The following is a 20,421-nucleotide window of genomic DNA, read 5'->3' as shown; positions in this document are numbered from 1 at the left end:
CAACTGTATTTCCCCAAACCCCAGTTCCAAATCAACTGTATTTCCCCAAACCCCAGTTCCATAACAGGATAAACGTGTCCAGGGCCAGGCTGTGGCTGTGCTGCAACACCCCAAAGAGGAAAAGAGTGGATCAGGTTGATCTCTGTTAGCCTGACCAGAAACAGAACAGGGCTGGATTTGGACTGGATCAGGTTGATCTCTGTTAGCCTGACCAGAAACAGAACAGGGCTGGATTTGGACTGGATCAGGTTGATCTCTGTTAGCCTGACCAGAAACAGAACAGGGCTGGATTTGGACTAGATCACATGGTCACAGCATTCCTCTAGGCCTAACAGTATCAAGTCCAAATTAGACTGAGGAGGAAATTAGGTCCTTCTTAAATCACACGCCAGAATCTTGATCATCCAAACACGTGGCCCAACACCCAATGAGTGACATCATGAAGTTATCCTAGATGGTATCCTCAGTACAGGACAGGCCAGGACAGTGAGTCCAGGTGTGGACAGCAATGAGAAAGCAATTACACAATGGGAGGAAGGATAGAATGGACAACAACAACAACAGCATGACCGACTGTTTCTTCTCAGATCAACAACAACAACAGCACGACCGACTGTTTCTTCTCAGATCAACAACAACAACAGCACGACCGACTGTTTCTTCTCAGATCAACAACAGCACGACCGACTGTTTCTTCTCAGATCAACAACAACAACAGCATGACCGACTGTGTCTTCTCAGATCAACAACAACAACAGCATGACCGACTGTGTCTTCTCAGATCAACAACAACAACAGCACGACCGACTGTTTCTTCTCAGATCAACAACAACAACAGCACGACCGACTTTCTTCTCAGATCAACAACAACAACAGCATGACCGACTGTGTCTTCTCAGATCAACAACAACAACAGCATGACCGACTGTTTCTTCTCAGATCAACAACAACAACAGCATGACCGACTGTTTCTTCTCAGATCAACAACAACAACAGCATGACCGACTGTTTCTTCTCAGATCAACAACAACAGCATGACCGACTGTGTCTTCTCAGATCAACAACAACAACAGCACGACCGACTGTTTCTTCTCAGATCAACAACAACAACAGCACGACCGACTGTGTCTTCTCAGATCAACAACAACAACAGCATGACCGACTGTCTTCTCAGATCAACAACAACAACAGCATGACCGACTGTGTCTTCTCAGATCAACAACAACAACAGCATGACCGACTGTTTCTTCTCAGATCAACAACAACAACAACAGTATGACCGACTGTGTCTTCTCAGATCAACAACAACAACAGCACGACCGACTGTGTCTTCTCAGATCAACAACAACAACAGCACGACCGACTGTGTCTTCTCAGATCAACAACAACAACAGCACGACCGACTGTGTCTTCTCAGATCAACAATAACAACAACAGCACGACCGACTGTGTCTTCTCAGATCAACAACAACAACAACAGCACGACCGACTGTGTCTTCTCAGATCAACAACAACAATAGCATGACCGACTGTGTCTTCTCAGATCAACAACAACAACAGCATGACCGACTGTGTCTTCTCAGATCAACAACAACAACAACAGCATGACCGACTGTGTCTTCTCAGATCAACAACAACAACAGCATGACCGACTGTGTCTTCTCAGATCAACAACATGTAGCCTGATATAACAGTTGGGTGGTGATGGTGATGATGAGTGATTGTGAAAGAGAAGGTTACGTCATCATCATCATCATCACTGTAAATAGAACCCTGCTGTAGCTTCATGTTGTGTTCCACCAGCCAGGCCCTGTTGAGCAACCACTCACTTGTCTGTTAGCCAATCAACAGCTCTGTGCTGTGGCCTCCTCAGTATTTGTGGTGTGGAAGAGAGAGAGAGAATGTGTAGTGTGTGTGTGTGTGTGTTTGAGAGAGAGTGCGTACATTCTGTGGCCTTGTGAGCATGTGTGTGTGTGTGTGTGTGTGTGTATGTGTGTGTGGGTGTGTGTGTGTGTGTTTACGTGTGGGTGTGTGTGTGTAAGAGAATATGTGTAAGTGGATGAATTTAAGAGAAAGTGGTGTGTGAAAGATGGTATGTATTGTAGCCAATTGTTTCTTTATTTTTGTATTTTACCTTTATTTTAAGTAGGCCAATGTGTGCATACAGTATATGGTTAGGAGTGTGTGTGTCACACAAAATGCTAACATGGCTGGAGATGTACTTCTCCCCTTTTACAGACAGCCATGCTCCCTGCTAGCGTTCCCGCCACATTAGCACGTATTTAGCCACAGTTATCTGGTTTCACGACACTGGGCTGTTACCGAGGCGCCGGCGCCAAGGAGACGGGTCACCGGGGAAGAACACACGACTCAGGAGCTCTGGACGTTCCATTCTCGTAACCAAGGGCCCGGCCAGAGGCCAAGAAGGAGGTGTTGGAGGGGGCGAGGGTGCTATATTGGCCTGTTGCACGGCATACTGCGGAGGGAGGGATATAAATGGGATGTTTTGATTCAGGTTTAATTTGGGACGGGTAAACATCCTATGGTCCAGCCACAGGGCCGTGATGTAAGGAAGGACCCCTGGGTTAAGGTAGGTAGCCTATGTCCTGCCGGTCACAAACACAGGAAGAATAAGGTGACTGGACAGTCACATGGTAGGCTTAAGATGTGTCATCATATGACTCAGGATTTGTTTACACCTTTGAGTAATACTCCCTTACCAACAGCAGTACCATGGACAGCTCACTGCTCCAATACCTTTCAGTTGTACTGATCCAAACATGCTCTGATGTCAGTCAACATCATCATTCATCAGACTTTTGATGGTTGTTTACAGACCAGCTCACAATGATGTCATTCAATCTGCAATGACAGCCATGTGGTTTATAACTCAACATCTTAAATGTAATTCAAAGCATATCAATCTAATCTACTTATGTAGTGAGAGGGAATCCAAAAAAGGGAAAGCAGTAGCGTTGACTTCCTGGCAGCAGGCGCTCCTTGTGACTTGCCTGTCCTGCTAGCTGTCCTCTGAGCAGCACTGGAAATCCCTCTCCACTGGTGTTGCATCACCATCACCACAGGTAGCTAACCCCGCCGACTTGCTCATGTCCTGGACTTAACGGCAGGCTTAAGGGAAGAGATGTGCTGACGTAACCAGAGAGAGGTAGATAGGACACGAGGTAGGCAGACAGAGACGGAGGCAAGGGCACCAGCTGAAATATGAGTCAGCACATAGGACAGAAGAGGAGAGGGGAGAGGGTAGGTGGGATGTGCTATCTGAGCATTGGTCAAAGAGGATCACAGTTTAGTGGCCATAAACAGAGATGTGAGCTAGTGTTATGGCTGTTGATCTCAACTCTAAATAGCCTACCGGTTATGCATTGCGCCCATCAACATTAACAAGCTCTTGGCTAATTCTTAGTGACAAGTAGAGAGCAGTGGGGTCCGATCCGGTGCTTTTAAAGGGGTTGCATAAGACCTTTAGTGGCCAAGCAGCAGCTTTGATGCGGTGTGTTTGTGTATGCCCAGTCTTTGTTTATGTAATAGTTCTCCAACCCAAAGTTCATGTAAGAATCCTCAGGCACAACCAGCAATGGAGTGTAAACAAGTGTATGCAGTATACTGTAATTCTGCACAGTATGTGTGTACAGATGTAGGATCTTCATTTGATTACCCTATTGCAGGAAATGTTAAACTTGTAGTGTATTTGAGTTTAAAAAGGCTTCTGAAGTTTCCACTTTGAAATTTGAGACTTGACTTTCCCTTACGAAAAATGTATCAACCCCTACAAAAATGTCCATTAATTATAATCCACATTTCCTGTTGCTGCAGGATTATTTTCCTGCTGTAGCAAACGGGTTCAAATTCAAATCATACATCTGTATGTGCCCAGATTAATATAATGTGAGAGCGGTGTGTCCACATGGCTGGATCACGGCAGCACTAGTCAATAGTCCCACCCAGGCCAGCGCTGTGTGTGTGTGTGTGTGTGTGTGTGTGTATGTGCACATGCACACGAGGGGACAGATGGTCCTATGGCCCAGTGTGTGTTTATATGTCCCTCTGTAATCTCCCAGAGGAGGTTAATGGAGCCCTGTTGACGAAGGGATCCTGTGGGAGAGACAAGCTAGCTGGATGTATGGAGCTAGATCCTCTCTCTTTCTCTCCATCCCCCTCTCTCTCAATCTCTCTCAGCAGCCTAACCAACCTGAAGCAGAAACACAGGGCTCAGCAGTCAGCATATCCTTAATGAGAATGGTTGGCTAGATAAAACAAGCCTGAACAGGAGAGGAGGGGAGAAGAGGCTGGCTGGCTGGCTGGCTGACGCTTTGGAGAAGTGCTGAGGCATCAGGCCTGTCAGAGCTGAGAGATGGACTAAAGAGAGAGAGGAGATGTATGACTGGGCTCTGCTCTCCAACAACCCCCTGTCATTCCTAGAACTCCATGCACCAAGCCGATCCATCGATTACCTCAGTTGAGCTTAGTCAGATCTACCACTGTGTTCTCTCCTCCTTCCTGTAGCTATTCACATCCTTCTGTCAGCAGCTCACAGGAACGCAAACCCAGCAGCATGTTGCAGGCCATCAATATGCATAACACCGGACTGGAGTATCAGTGCATATGGATCTGTAGTCTAACTACAGCCTTGCTGCTGTATCCTTCCCTTAACTCATTAAACACACATTTTAATTAGAGCCCTGCCTTTAACACTAAGGGGATAAGTATTCCTGGTGTATACCATAGAGCCTGGGTGGAGACTGTAATACCCTGTTAGCTATACTGTAATAAACTCCTGCCATGCTCATCTTGCCTCTGTAATGAAGCAGGGCTATAGCTCTCCCCTCATCCCTGCTTCTTCCATTCATTAAGTCCAGGGTGTCTCACTTCATCTGTATGTGATGGCATAGGCATCAGCTTTAATTGAGAGAGGCTATATGACCATACTCCGAGAGAGGGGGGAGAGGGATCGATTGGCCATTTTCATTCTGTGTAGCTAGTGACAAAAGGGGGAAAGGAGAGCAGAGAGGGCGAGAAGGGTAAAATGTCAGACAGCGAAGATGGTGAGAGGAGATGCATGAGTTTACTGTCTCTGTGTGCATTCCTGAGGGTGGGAAGACAGAAAGACAAGCAGGAGGGAGAGGGAAGGGAGGTGAGAGAGAGGGAGGGGAGGAGAGAGAGAGAGGGGAGGAGAGAGAGAGGCAGGAGAGGAGAGAGAGAGGGAGGGAGGAGAGAGAGAGAGAGAGAGAGAGAGAGAGAGAGAGAGAGAGAGGGGGAGGTGAGAGAGAGGGAGGGAGGGGAGGAGGGGAGGAGAGAGAGAGGGAGGGGAGGAGCGAGAGAGGGGGGGAGGAGAGAGAGAGGGAGGAGAGAGAGAGGGAGGAGAGAGAGAGGGAGGAAGTGGGATCCTGCGCCTGACTGCACCCGGACCCAGAGGAATAATACACCAACAGAACATGCCTGGTTTCTGCTCCACCTCCAGGTAGTGTGTGTGTGTGTGTGTGTGTGTGTGTGTGTGCCAGCTCCACCTCCTACCCAGGGGGTTCTGAGTGACAGGTAGGGTGGGGTCATGACTTCATGTCCCCCAGAAAGGCCCTGAAGCTGGGGCAGATTGATGAATGAAAGACCCCTGGCCCCCATCATACACTGGGTCTTAAAGTGCACCCACCACAACAGCTATCAAACCCATAATAGCTTATATAATTTGTGACCCATTTCAAGAAGCTAGGCGTATGTCGCACGTCATTAGAACGTAATATTTTTTTTTTATCTAAATGTGTTTTTTGGCAGAAATGCCTTCTGGAACGTGAACTTTCATGTGCCTTAATAACAAACTTGTATACCATCTGTAAATATGAATAAAATTGTTAAATTACGAGCCTAGTTGGTTTAATCATGGAAAAAGAGAGGAACCTTCCCGCTAGCCATGACTGGCTGAGATAATGGGTGGGCTGGACATGCTGAGGGATGAGTTTGGATTGGTCTGCCATGTAGCATGCTTCTGTCTATAACATGAGCTGCTCAGTATGTGTAGATAATCCTTGCTACTGCGGCTTTTTTGAAAGATATAACGTTAGCCATGGAGAACTGCAAAAGTGTTGCTACTGCTCTCAACATTGCTGCCCTGAATTTAGCAGGTGCTATCAACAAAGATCAGTGGGAAAAAGTTGTGATGGACTACTTCCTGCACACGGTCAGTGTGAACCGGAGTGATTTGACACAATGGACCAAACAAGCAGTAGCTAGCTACAAACCAAACGGAAAAGGCACGCTGCCGTGGCTAGCTATGACAATCTGTTTGTACTGTAGCTATGGGTTGGGATTATAGTTCATTGTTTAGCTAGCTAGCAAGCTACATGTCTAAAGACTCCACTTCGCCAGATGATTACATGACCCATCAAGTTAGCCAGGTGTGTCTGGGGGTGATTACAGCCATCTATTGTATTTCATGAACATGTGTATATATCTAGACAATAGTGACCCATCCACTTAGCTAGATGTGGCTGGGGGGTGGTTATAGCATTTCTTTCACATCAATTTAGACAAGTGTGTCTGGGTAAGCATCATCTAATAATTATAAAATATTTATAAAATATTTTTATCTGGACACTTTCTATTTTTGATATTGCTACTACTCAAATATGCAAGTAACCATTTCACTGTACCATTTATACCTTCTGTATCCTGTGCATGTGATAAATAAACATTGATTTTATTTGATATAGTGTGTGTTTACCAGAGACAGTAATGTGAAGAACAACATGACCTGCACCAAAGTCAAATTAGGATATAGGCAAGGACTAGATAAAGTGTATCTTTATCTGGATTTTTTTCTTATTGTAGGCTACTACTTTCACCACTTTTAGTCTTGAAATCTTTGGTTGTTTACTACACTACCTTACTCACTCTGTTTAGCACATGGCCTCACGTGAATCCTTAAAGAAATGGGTGGGGCTAAGGCTTAAGAGGGTGTGAACAATGCTGAATAGGTGTAGATAAGGAAGAGCTCTCCAGTAGGTGTATCAAAACATTCAAGGGCCATTTTCTCAAAAGTAGGGTTACAAGTTTATCAACTTTCAAAGCAGAATTACCTTCCCGTTGTTCCTCAACTGCAGTGTATGATATACCGTTTTGTAGCTCTGAGTCTCTACTTTAATCCAATGTAAAAAAAAAAAAAAAAAAAAAAAAGGTTGCTACATAAGACCGAATTGAGGTGGTCGGTCACAATTATTGTTATTAGCCTACAGCAAAGGGAAGATGCCATACTGACACCAGAAATTACTCATCGCTAGGCTAAACCCTACAATCTCAGAGCAAGGCTGTTGCTGAAAAACCGTGAGAAAGCTAAAAATAAACAACTTTCTGGGTTTTAGAAGAGAGGAGATTAGCGGATTGACCTCATTCAGTGCCCCCATTCATTTTCAGAAGGATACTTTTTTTGTCCACAAGGTCTTTGGTTCTGTTGAAATACGCCAATTGGAGACGATTTAGATTTGAGAAATTGTTCATTCATAGACTGAGACCGGCAAAGCTTGTTAATCTCTGTCATTTGAGACGTGAAAACTTTCAAGGTCAATATATATTATTCATTAAAATAATATTCAACATTTATTGAATGCTTTGAGAAGCCACATGGAGGACATAAATCAGAAAGTGAAACAAGATGAGGGCGTGCATCTCATGCGCTGAAAACCACCATGACTCTTTTTTGCCAACATGCAGAAGCATACTAACTAGGCCTAATACCATGGCATTTGGCCCATTCCACTGTCTACCAGTCCAAACCAAATACCAGCACCATCTTTTCCCACTTCATCTCCAGCTGGGTACTGGTAAGCCTATTTTCAGAGCCAGCTTTTGCAATAAAATGTTGTGCCTCTCTCCAAGAGATGTCACTGAAAGAGACCATGGCGACGATGATGCCTACAAACCCCCAAAGAACATCAGCCTAAAGAATGTCTAGACATTCTGGCTTCATGTAGCCCGATAACGTCCTGTCCAGAGATGTTGAGAGAAAATCTGATATCCAGCTCCCTGACTCTTTCCCTTTAGTCTTCTATACTGAACAAAAATATAAACACAACATGCAACAATTTCAAATATTTTACACCATTACAGTTCATATAAGGAGATCAGTGAATAATAATAATCAGGGAATAATTCAGAAAAATGAGACACTGAACGACAAGTCAATCCATTCAAAGAGGAATATGACATGTATGTAATCCATTGAGTGGTGTTAACCTGGTTTTGACTCTACTCATCATAATCAGATTTGCACACAATTCAGGATTTCTCTTTAAACTCTGCAAAATGAATCAAATCTCAGATCGGTTCAGGATAGAAGATTATCCTATTAGAAATGCATGGATGGTGTCTTTATCTACAGGGGTGGCCAATCCACTGACTTCTCTTGAATGTTACCAAAATATCCACAGAAATAATGTAGCCTACATTAGCACCATTACCTTGAAACATTGTGTCACTGTGGAATTCCCTCATTATTTTCAGTTAGCTAGAGAAACATTGACTGGAAAATTTACTTGAGATGCATCCAGGGAATAAAGAGATGAAGAGCTGTTTTTAAAGTGCACACAGTGGCGAATGGAAAACTGACAGGGAAGTGCTAAGGGCTGCCAGAGGGAGAAAAAGGAAAGTTTGGTTTCCCTGGGAACCCTGAAGGAGGTAGGAGGAACTGGTGAAATGTTGAGTGAATATCAATCAAGCCTTCATCTAGAAGACAGCCATTGTGTGTTGTGTTTCGAGCCATCCCCTTCACACTGCTAGAGGGGGAAACAAACCATCCACAACCAATCACAGACACACACACGGTACCCTTTCCCTCATTCCTCTTCCACGCCACCCACACTAGCCTGAATCAGGGTGGTGACGATGGACAGTGTGTGTACCAGGCATGGACTGACAGTCAGACAGACAAGCTGCGTTCTGTCATTTAATTGCCTCTAGATTAGGGAGGGGGGTCCACTAATTACAAAGGGCAGCGCTGAAGGCTTCAGAAGGGCTCCATATGCACACGGCTCAACTCCAAGTCTAATGACTAATCCATACATGAACTGGACCTCTTCCTGTCTAGACCCCCCCTGCTTGTCAAGCCCCCCTAAACTACAGAACAGATTCAGAACAGTTGGGGGCCTCCGGTTTATTTAATAAATCCTACTAATAACATGAGATTATGTACAAAGAGCAGTTTTACAAGAGCCACAAAATGAGGTGTTAATCAAGTTGGGATTACGTTCCTTGAAAGGGTCCAGGATTGGTGCAAGAGGGTTCTGTTTTGATTAAAGGATTATTTATGGGAAACAGTGTTTTGCGGTAACAGCACCATGTAAATAACAGAATGTAACAGAATGCTAACATGCACTGTGGACTAGCTAAATGGCGACTCCAGGTTGGCATGCAAGCTAGTAAAGTAGCTTATTGTCCTTCGCAATTTTAATTGGTTGATCTGAGTTTCTGTTCCTTAAGGTGGTAAATGATTTATCCTCTTCCTACAACCGCATATTTAGTCAGAAGAATACGTGTTAATGCCAGCAGTGCAGGGATAGGAGCCAACAAACGCCTATAGCACACAACAAAAAATGCATATGTCTGTGCTCACTCACTTAGCCAGAAAGACACAAACTATACTAAACTCTACAGAGCCACCTTAACACCAGGTCCATTTGATTCCCTCCACAGCGGTACCATAACAGCAGTACCAGACTGGAAAGCATCAGGGAGACCTTTCCCTCTGTTAATGCAGATGTCCAAGTCATCGTCAGGTCACATGTGGTGCATAAAAACCATGTCACCAAAGCCGTCTCTCTGTGAAGACGAGGGAGGAAGATGGAGCTGAGTTCAGTCCAGCTGTGACTCACTGTAAAGCTGAGAAGGATAAGACACTCTTCACAGGCGGACAGGCAAATCAAATCAAATTAAATAGTATTTGTCACGTGCGCCGAATACAACGAGTGTAGACTACCGTGAAATACTTGCTTATGAGTAAAACAATTATAAAAAGATAAATAGTAACACAAGAGGAATAAAACACACAAGAATGAAGCTACAGTATACACAGGGAGTAGCGGTACCAGATCAATGTGCAGGGGTACGAGGTATTTGAGGTAGATATGTACATCAAGGCAGGGTAAAGTGACTAGGTATCAGGATAGATAATAATAAGAGTAAAATAAAGAACAGAGTAGTAGCAGCATATGATGAGTGTAAACGTGTGTGTGTGCGTGTGTTGTGTCGGTATGTGTGTGTGTGTGTATATGTGGATGTGTGTGGGTTTTGTGTGAGAGTGTCAGTGTAGTGTGTGTGAGTGTGTATACAGTGTACATGTATATATAGTCTTGTGAGTGTGCATAGAGTCAGTGCAAAATAGGGTCAATGCAGATAGTCCGGGTAACCATTTAATGAACTATTGAGCGGTCTTATGGCTATTTAGCAGTCTTAAAACCTCTACAGGATCGGTGTCCCTATACCGGGACGGTTGCTGCTCAATATGCGATATGTGACTAGAATGGCGTTGTAAACAACAGCCAACTTTCCGGAACATAGACATGTCTTATATGGGCAGAACACTTAAATTCTTGTTAATCTAACTGCAGTGTCCAATTTACAGTAGCTATTACAGCTAAAAAATACCATGCTATTGTTTGAGGATAGTGCACAACAACAAAACACTTTTGTCACGGAAACTGGTTTGATACATTCACCTCTGAAGGTAAATAATGTACTTACATTCAGTAATCTTGCTCTGATTTGTCATCCTGAGAGTCCCAGAGATAAAATGTAGCATAGTTTTGTTTATATTCAAATGTAGTAACTGGCCATCTAGATGTGTGAAGGTTAGTGTCTTTTCTGTAGGGAAGCTAATGATCCATCATGTATGACATTCCTGGGAGTGCGTAAACTTAAATTCTTTATTACCATAGCATTTTTGTATATTCTCTATAGTTAGGTACTTGAAAATGTATAAATTGACCAATTCTGAACATTTGGGAAAAATCCTGGCAGACTTGATACAAAATATTGTGTAGTGATGTAATCCTTCACTGGATCAGTCTGAAACTTTGCACACACAATGCTGCCATCTTGTGGACAAAATCTAAATTACACCTAGATTCCTACATCACTGTCTGGCCTTTCTCTTGCATTTCAAAGCTGATGCAACAAAAAAATAAATAGAAAACGCATGTTTTTTTGTTTGTATTATCTTTTACCAGATCTAATGTGTTATATTCTCCTACATTAATTTCACATTTCCACAAACTTCAAAGTTTTTCCTTCCAAATGATATCAAGAATATGCATATCCTTGCTTCAGGTCCTGAGCTACAGGCATTTCGATTTGGGTATGTCATTTTAGGCGAAAATTGGAAAAAAAGAGTCCGATCCTTAAGAGGTTTTAAGGCTTTGGGGTAGAAGCTCTCTCGGAGCCTGTTGGTCCGGTCGGTAGCAGAGTGAACATTCTATGGCTTAGGTGGCTGGAGTCTTTGGACATTTTTCGGGCCTTCCTCTGACCGCCTGATATAGAGATCCTGGATGGCAGGGAGCTCGGCCCCCGTGATGTACTGGGCTGTCCGCACCACCCTCTGTTGCACTTTGCGGTCGAGGGCGGTGCATTTGCCATACCAAGCGGTGATGCAGCCAGTCAAGATGCTCTGAATGGTGCAGCTGTATAACTTTTTGAGGATCTGAGGGCCCATGCCAAATCAAGCACTGAGCCCTGGTCCCAGTGGAGAAATTAACTAGCTCCAATTCATCCGTATCTAAGACAGAGGCTCAGAGAGAGCGAGAGTGAGCTATTGAGCAGAAGAGGCAGGGGAGAGCCAGGGGAACAAAGGAACGCTGCTTATTTATTACACTATTAAAGCTAACCGCGCTAGCTCGCTACTGTGTGTTAGTGTACTGCTACCGGAATGGCTGATATGCTGGCTAGCAGTTAGCATGCAGCCCTAACCTCACAGCAGGATTACCATATGAAAGCAGGGCTGATTGGAAAACAAATACCCTTCTGCTTATGCATGAGTGGGCAGGGATTATAGGCTCATACAAATATTTAGGATGTGTTTATTCTGCTATTAGACCTAACCTTTACCAAATAGCCTAGCCTACATGCATGTGAGCGGATCCAATAACAGTAACCATTCGGCATACACAAAACAAGAATCTTCATAACATTGCTGACTTTTTAAACTCCAAGTGGCTAGATTCTAATTTCCAAGACTAAACGCCCTACATCTGACATATTACCCAGTGGGAAATGTCATATTCTGGTACACAATAGCTAACCTTTCTAACTTAGGGGAAGGACGGTCCTTGCTAAGGCTTTGTGTGGCCTGCCATGCCTTAACCCATCATTAGTGAGATGGGGTGGTAGCAGCTGGTTTAGCGGACATGTTAGGGACTAGAGGGTTGATAGGGGCAGGGCTCTGGGGGCCTTGGCCAAACAATACCCCTCCTTCAATCACAGCCTAACACTATTACCTCCCTCACAGTCAAACACTAATGAGATGAGCCCCAACTGGCCGAGTGGGCCTGGAATGGTGCAAATCTACACTAAATCTAATTTTAGAGGAGCCTCTTCACTTAGGCCCCTCCTGGGAGGTGAAAACTAGGCTCGGATCAGCAGGAGATTTAGACACTTGCTCCAAAATGGCAGATGCCTCCAACCTCCTAGTAACTGGAATTCTATACAGCTAATCTACATGGATGGTTGAGCTGCCTAAATACATTAGACACCATTAAAAGCACAGAGGGAACTGGGAACAATGGTTCCAGAATTACCTCCAAAATGTGAGCCTATCCTGGGCCTACCTTCCAAAGAAATGGAATTGGTCATACAAGGGCTTGCAAGAGTGGGGGACTATGAAGAATCAAACATAGACATGTTGAGCTATATACCTGACACCCACTATTGATACACAGGTTTGAGTGTTGAGTGTAAAGCCTTCGTGATGGAGTGAGTGCTGAGGTGCCCTTCATCAATACCTATGAAAGTTCTCTAGTATTAATAGCACGCTCAGGGGAATGACAAGCATCCTTCCTGCATGTCTTGGGCCACATCTGTGTTTATTGCTGGCCCATAAGTCACTGGGCTCAGCTCATGTTGCGTCTCCAAACCGCTGTCCTCTCCATGGTAACCTAACACCGCAGTAATGGCCTGGGCTCGACCTGCATTACGTAAAGCACTCCATTGACCTGGATGTCTCCACGGGGCCAAAATAAGAACCTGAGAGCCTGGTGGTGTACCTATAGTGACCTCGGGACTCAGGAGAAGGATGGTAGCTGGAACTGAAGCATGGAATCCTACTACACTGTCCATGTCACGCCACAAACAACTGCTGGTCTGATATCAGGAGGACTTTCACTTGGTCTTGACTAAGATGTTAACCGTTCATGGAGCAGTAAACCCTGGCTGAACATTTCGCCAGACATTCATTGGAGTCATTGGAGACGTCAACAGGAAACAGACTGTTGACATGAACCAAAATCACTCTGTTGAACACTGATATGTTCTCCTCTCACCATCCCCCCACATCTCCACCACAACCCCCCAATCAAAAGCTTTACAGCCTGCTACTCCAACCGTCTGACGGGCCTGTTTTACCCACAACCACCGTAGTGATGTCAAAGGCACCCCATAGGTAATTATGAGGAGGCTTGCTGCTGTCACGGCCGTGTATAATTAGAGAGGAGGGTCATGGGGCGGCCTGGTTCCAAACTGGAGGAATTTCCTCCTTGTTCTAGGTCACACGTGGAGGAGAGCTAATTTAGAAACGGGGAGATTCTATAGAAGGGCTCCTGGATTCTCCAGAGGTCCGGGAAACTGTGTCGTCCGTTACAGGTTGGTTGACTCAGAAAGACGATGCATCAAATAGTTAGCTCAATTCAATTTGACTGAAGAGCAAAGACAGCAAGACGGCTTTTCCATCCATTTTTCCGGATTTGATCGTTTTGTGGAAAACCAGGTCCACCAGAGAGTTGGAGAGAGGGTTATCCGACACCCAACTGGATACAGAGATTCCATCTAGGAACAGGAAGAGACAACCATAATCGATATATCTTGCTTACAAATGCAGCTCTCAAAACGATCAGGAAAGAGAGCGCACCATTACACCAATGTCCCATGTGCCTTGTAATTCACCAGACAGGGTCTTTCATCAGAGTTCTCTTACATTACCCCAGCGTGAACACGTTCCATCTCCGCACTTATACTGGGAGGCAGGAGCCAAAGCATTACATCATAGATGTAAATATCCAAGCCTGACATTGCTAAGACTAGAAGTCTAGAACACACTAAATGTAATTCTAAACTTGTCAGGGCTCAGATGAGCGCATGTATGTGCAACCCTGAATACAGAACTAGCCTACAGCTGACTTCATGCACCAATCAGATGGCTCCGAGCGGGCTGCTGTAGACAGACAGCCTAGCACGCTGGCTGGGATGGATGACCTATATTTACATTAATATTATGTCTGGAATTCTGAGCCTGGTCACTGGCCCCTTTCAGCTGAGCCTGTGGTTTGGCTACTAGGCTACACCCATTGGTCGTTGGCATTGGTGTCTGTCCATCAGAGGTCACTCGTGTTGTGATATGGGACAGAAACCAGGGAAAAAGCAGTGACCTGAATGCAGCTATGTCCCCAGGCGAAGCCCATCCATCCACTGTAGCCCACCTCCTAATGAAGCGGAATCAGGCCGAGAATAGTTATCAAAGGCATAACATTTAAACACACACAAAGCAGGCGTGTTATATAAGCATGCTTTGCAATGATGACGTTGTTAACCCAATCATTCCCGAGACCCACGCAAAAATCGGCTTTTCATTTATCTGCATGTTCAGCCCCTTATATTTAGCCTTACAATGAAGTGTTTTACCATTTTATTTTCAGGACAACCAGTGCTACAAGTAACACAAAACAATTTGCCATAAATAGTTTTGCATTCATGAGTTTTATTGACAAATGTCAACAACAAAAAAACGGTCTGCCAAAGCAAAAACCTGATCAAAATGAATTTATATGAATGCTGTAAGTACAGAAATTGTTTGCTCACTTGGGAATGAATATCCAACTAGTCAGTGACAACTGTGTGGAGTTTGTGTCAGAAACTACTGTATGTGAGCTTATTCCAGTATTATAGACACTATGTCCTGGGATTTCCTATGTAGAAGAACCCCTTTCCTTCTAATGACTCTTGTGTAGCTTGTGAGCGTCATAGAACAAAATGTGCGTGTTCGTGAATCTCAGCTTTTCATAGATCACTTTTAATAGTTTATAGCTCAAATCATTTGGACTCTCCAGACATTTTTGTAAAAAGGCCTGGCCCCGTGCCCCTTGTCTCAAAAGCATCGCTCTAGCTCAGCCCCCATTAATCACACAGACTAATGTATCTACAGATGCAGAAGAAATAGACAAATCCAATGGTACAACCCAGAAGTCTGTAGCTCAAACACACAATGTTTAAAAGGGGTTAAAAGTCCAAAATGCGCCAGCGTTATGGTGAGACTCATTGGATTAAAATAAATAGAGCCGTTTGTGTCAGAAGAAAACCGAGGGAGACAGAGAGAGAGACAGAAAGAGCTGAGGAGTGCATGAGATAGCAATATCTTGATAGGGGGTATACTGTCAGTACGTTTTGATTGGATTTGTGTAAAATCAGATTGTTCCCTCATATGGGGAGGAAAATGGAGGACAGAGAAGATAAGCCAATTGATGCAGTGATTATGCAGTGGCTCCCGGAATAGAATCCTCCCTTTGTGTGGATTACAGCCAGTCCGCACAGAATAACTCCTCCAGAAACCAAGTGTTTGGAGTCAAAACACCAGCGCTGCATAAATACCACCCTTGAACCGCAGCTATAAATTGATATTAGAACAAGGGGATTAGTTGTAGCCCTGCTTGAACTGTATGGAGAGAAAGACAGATTGACAAGAAGCTCAAATGTCAGCACACTGATATGAGGTGGAAATGTGTTCAATGCAGGAGATCCAGCAAACTGGGGGTTTAATAGCGAAAAGGTATCTTTCAAAACGTTGAGTCCTAACAAAACAAATAAGAAAAACGGAGAATTCAATCATCCCTTAATGACTAGACCTTTGTTTTATATTCATATTTTACAGGCCTACAGAGTCCAGTGGATTAGCCACTTACGCCTACAACATTTACATCATCTAACCTTATCTTGCCTCTGTTTGTCTGTAGTTAGCCTAGCTACAGTATCACAAGATGTAGTCATTCTATATGGTGGTCACAGTCTCCTCCTAATGTGATGGTGATAGCAGAGCTTCTGATCTATCCACTTAGACATTACAGCCATTGTCATGGCAGAGTTCCCCTAATTCTGATTCCAGCACTCTCTCTGCCTGTAACGATTCACATCCCCAGTTGTTACGGCATTCAGTGAGGGGGGGGTTACGAGAATAAGAAAGAAAAACAATTCAATATTTGTGGTTTAAAATAGGCAGGATACAAGAGCCAGTACAGGTCATCCTGAAAGACAAATCGATGTTATCCCACGTTCTCCTAACACGCCAGCCAGCCTGGGAGAATGAAAGAGTAACAGCAGAGATTAAAAAGTGAGAGGAGAACTGAGTCTGACCTTGTTTCTGGGCAACTGCAGTGCCTGGTAGGCTGCTGCACTGAAGATATTGAGATCAATTCAAAGCAGAGCTGCTGTGATCAATGGGAATCTGACAGGCCCGTGCTCATCAGACGGCCGGGAGGGAGGGGGGGCTCAGTATTAGTTAGCTCCCCACACACACGCACAGACAGGCAGGCTGGCAGACAGGGGCATCAGAGCAGCTCCAGATCCAGCCAGGCTCCAGGGGGTGACTGACTGTGTGCCCTGGCCAAGTGCCTCTGGCTTGGGGGGAGGATGGAGGAGGACAGGGTGCCAACTGCTGGGTGCTGAAATAGTAGGCCAGCTGGGTGTTTCCGCAGGTGAGGACACACAGCACGTTGGCGCCAAGGGAACCAATCATCGCCAAGGGTAACAATCATCGCCAAGGGTAACAATCATCGCCAAGGGCACCAATTAGGAACTGTTGACTGCTCGTGTCATAATTAACTAGGAGGGTTCCCACGGTAACGGCACTTCCTTTGTTTGTACAGTCAAGTTGTTATGGGGGCTACTGGGACACAGAGGTCTCTAAATCGAATATTCTGCTCTGCTATTGGGAGAGTCACTCTCCTATTCACTTTTATACGCATCTCTCACAAAGCAGTGACATTCACGAGCGTCTGAAGCTCTCTCTCTGTGTGTGTGTGTGTGTGTGTGTGTGTGTGTGTGTGTGCTCCTAAAGAAATACAAAATCATTCTGTGAGCTTGTTTAAATTATCCTAACAAAGCAAGGCCTTAAGCTGATCTCCTCAGCGCAGACCACAAAATGTCTCAGTGACCTGAATGTAGAGTATTTGTTTGGGCAGCCCTGGACTGTGGCTGGCCAGCTGTTAATGGTTATAGTGGTTATGGGGGCTGGATGGCCAGTCCAGAGAGCCCCAGTCCCAGCTCCCCAGGGAAGGGAGATGGTAGAGGGGGCTGTCTGGTTCCTGACATCTGGCCCTGTGAAGGTTACGAATGTGGAGCCAGCCGCTGTACTGCCATGGGGCTGCCGACAACACCCTCTGATCTGGCCAATCCACAACACCCTCTGATCTGGCCAATCCACAACACCCTCTGATCTGGCCAATCCACAACACCCTCTGATCTGGCCAATCCACAACACCAAACAGGGCAGGGTTTGAAGTTTGGCTACTAGAAACTAGTAGTCCTAGAGTGGACTTGTTTATAGACAAACGTTTTCCACAGTCCTCTTGTATGTTCAAGTTGGACTGTAAGGACTAAGATGTAGGATACAGTAATACAGGGAGTAATCAATCCAAATGTAAAAGCTGTAGTCTTGACTATTGGAAAGAATACATATCTTCCAATGTAGCTAGAAACTAGGAGGAGAGACAGGGATAGCTAAGAAAGTGTGTCCCAAACCATCAAATTGGGGTGGTTTTGGAGTCTCCCCTAAATCTCAGTTCAATTCCTTCCAGTTATCCAGCCAGTTCAGCCACATTACTGCCAAAATGACATGACTTTGGTTTCCATTTGTGTTATCATTACTTTCCTTTAGAAACACCTTATCTGGGACAACACTGTGGAGAGAGTCGAACTAGCGTCCATAGCATCAGAACTATTCATTTATATAACAGAAGAATCTTAGCAAGAGGATGAAGTGAAGCTAAAATCAGTAATACAAGAGAGATTTTCTCTCTCTCTCTGTGTTGCTAATGATGATTGTGCTGTAGAGTGTTATGGATGGGTGAACCTCCTATCTGTGCCAGTCCTTACCTTCTGCACTGTCGGAGCAGGACGTGCCGATGCCAGTATCACCGCTGTCGGAGGCCGTGCTGTGGCGTCGTCCACGGTTACTGTTCCCGGGGACCGAGGAGGTACCCTGCCATGGCGACTCACACCCCGGGACCCATCCAGGAGGGCTGGTACTGGAACCTAAAAAACATGACCCGCGGTCAGGGAGGAAGGCATTTCTTAGTAACACTCATTGTTTACTACACTGTAATAGTCCGTTTCAGTCCCAACAAAGGTCAAACTGTCAAACTTTCTACCTTAACAATCCTGTGTTTTCATAACGGATAAGATTAATTAGCCTACCACCCAGGGTAACCTAACAGCTAACTCTATCCCATTTCTTCCTTGTTGCTCTGACTGGGAGAACATTAAGCCAATAAATGTTGTCTTGGTGGGTTACCTTATCTCTATCAGATAAGAGGATCAGGATTGTTTGATCATTATTAGAGTCAGCAAACAGAATCTGCACAGCTGGAGACCCTAATAACAGCTGCTTAGCTCTGCTGGCATATGTTTTGGTTGGAGATGGACAGACTACATTTATGTTGCTCTACACCCCCTCCCCCATCTAGTAAACACACAACTGCTAACTAGTTGGCAAAAAACAGACCCTGCTGTCTGAAGTCCGGTTGTTCGTTACAACTAGGCTAGATCTAAATTTCTCTTAATTACAGTCAATGTAATTGTGTTACACAGTCAGATATGGAGATAGTATTACTCAGGGGGGTAGTGTTGACGGTTGACTGATATAGCAGTAATACAAATAATGACTAGGAAATACTCCGTTCCTGTGGAGAGATTAAACCCAGTAGTACAACATGACATATTTTCACGCTACAGAGACAGCAGGGATGTGACCTATATGCACAGGTCAAAAATGACCACACAGCTTAAATTTAAACCAACTTCTTTTCCAATTCAAAATACTGGATTTTCTTCAACATTTCAGGGGGTTGCTTCAGATGGAAAACACAGATAGGACTGTTTAGTATCAAACAAAAACGTGTGGATTGTAGATAAGTAAACCACTCTGTGATAATGACTAAGAAAAACGGCAAAGAGTTAACATACGAGACAGAGAAGCCAGACCAGAAATGCCATGCTACTGATGTCCTGTCTGCCCATGCTACTGATGTCCTGTCTGCCCATGCTACTGATATCCTGTCTGCCCATGCTACTGATGTCCTGTCTGCCCATGCTACTGATGTCCTGTCTGCCCATGCTACTGATGTCCTGTCTGCCCATGCTACTGATGTCCTGTCTGCCCATGCTACTGATGTCCTGTCTGCCCATGCTACTGATGTCCTGTCTGCCCATGCTACTGATATCCTGTCTGCCCATGCTACTGATATCCTGTCTGCCCATGCTACTGATGTCCTGTCTGCCCATGCTACTGATGTCCTGTCTGCCCATGCTACTGATGTCCTGTCTGCCCATGCTACTGATATCCTGTCTGCCCATGCTACTGATGTCCTGTCTGCCCATGCTACTGATATCCTGTCTGCCCATGCTACTGATATCCTGTCTGCCCATGCTACTGATGTCCTGTCTGCCCATGCTACTGATGTCCTGTCTGCCCATGCTACTGATGTCCTGTCTGCCCATGCTACTGATGTCCTGTCTGCCCATGCTACTGATATCCTGTCTGCCCATGCTACTGATGTCCTGTCTGCCCATGCTACTGATATCCTGTCTGCCCATGCTACTGATGTCCTGTCTGCCCATGCTACTGATGTCCTGTCTGCCCATGCTACTGATGTCCTGTCTGCCCATGCTACTGATGTCCTGTCTGCCCATGCTACTGATGTCCTGTCTGCGCAGACTTCTAATCCAATTGTTCCCCTTGATTTATTGAAACACAAAATACCTTTTGCCTCCTGCAATAGTCAGCTTTTACAGATAGTGTGCTTGTCCCTAGTCTGGTGCTAAACTACACCAACCCATAACTGTACAAACCAGTCAGTCGCCCATTATAATAACAGTCCTCCTCTAGTAAAAACAACCCCTCTCCCAGGCACATGGAAATGAAAGCAGAGCCTACACAATATTTCCTGA

General features: G+C 44.9%; 1 protein-coding gene across 1 annotated transcript in view; it reads right to left on the bottom strand.

Moving 5' to 3' along the window:
* Positions 1-20,421, bottom strand: part of LOC121552786 (centrosomal protein of 85 kDa-like) — an 89,091-nt gene that overhangs the window by 57,950 nt on the left and 10,720 nt on the right. The window contains exon 2 of the mRNA XM_041865817.2: positions 18,349-18,507. Coding sequence (XP_041721751.1) covers positions 18,349-18,507 — 159 coding nt within the window. The remainder of the gene's footprint in view (positions 1-18,348; positions 18,508-20,421) is intronic.

The sequence above is a fragment of the Coregonus clupeaformis genome, chromosome 36, assembly GCF_020615455.1.
Source record: "Coregonus clupeaformis isolate EN_2021a chromosome 36, ASM2061545v1, whole genome shotgun sequence".
In the NCBI taxonomy this organism is placed as follows: Eukaryota; Metazoa; Chordata; class Actinopteri; order Salmoniformes; family Salmonidae; genus Coregonus; species Coregonus clupeaformis.
The sequence above is the reverse complement of the archived record's forward strand: the minus strand, read 5'-3'. Positions and strand labels throughout refer to the sequence as shown.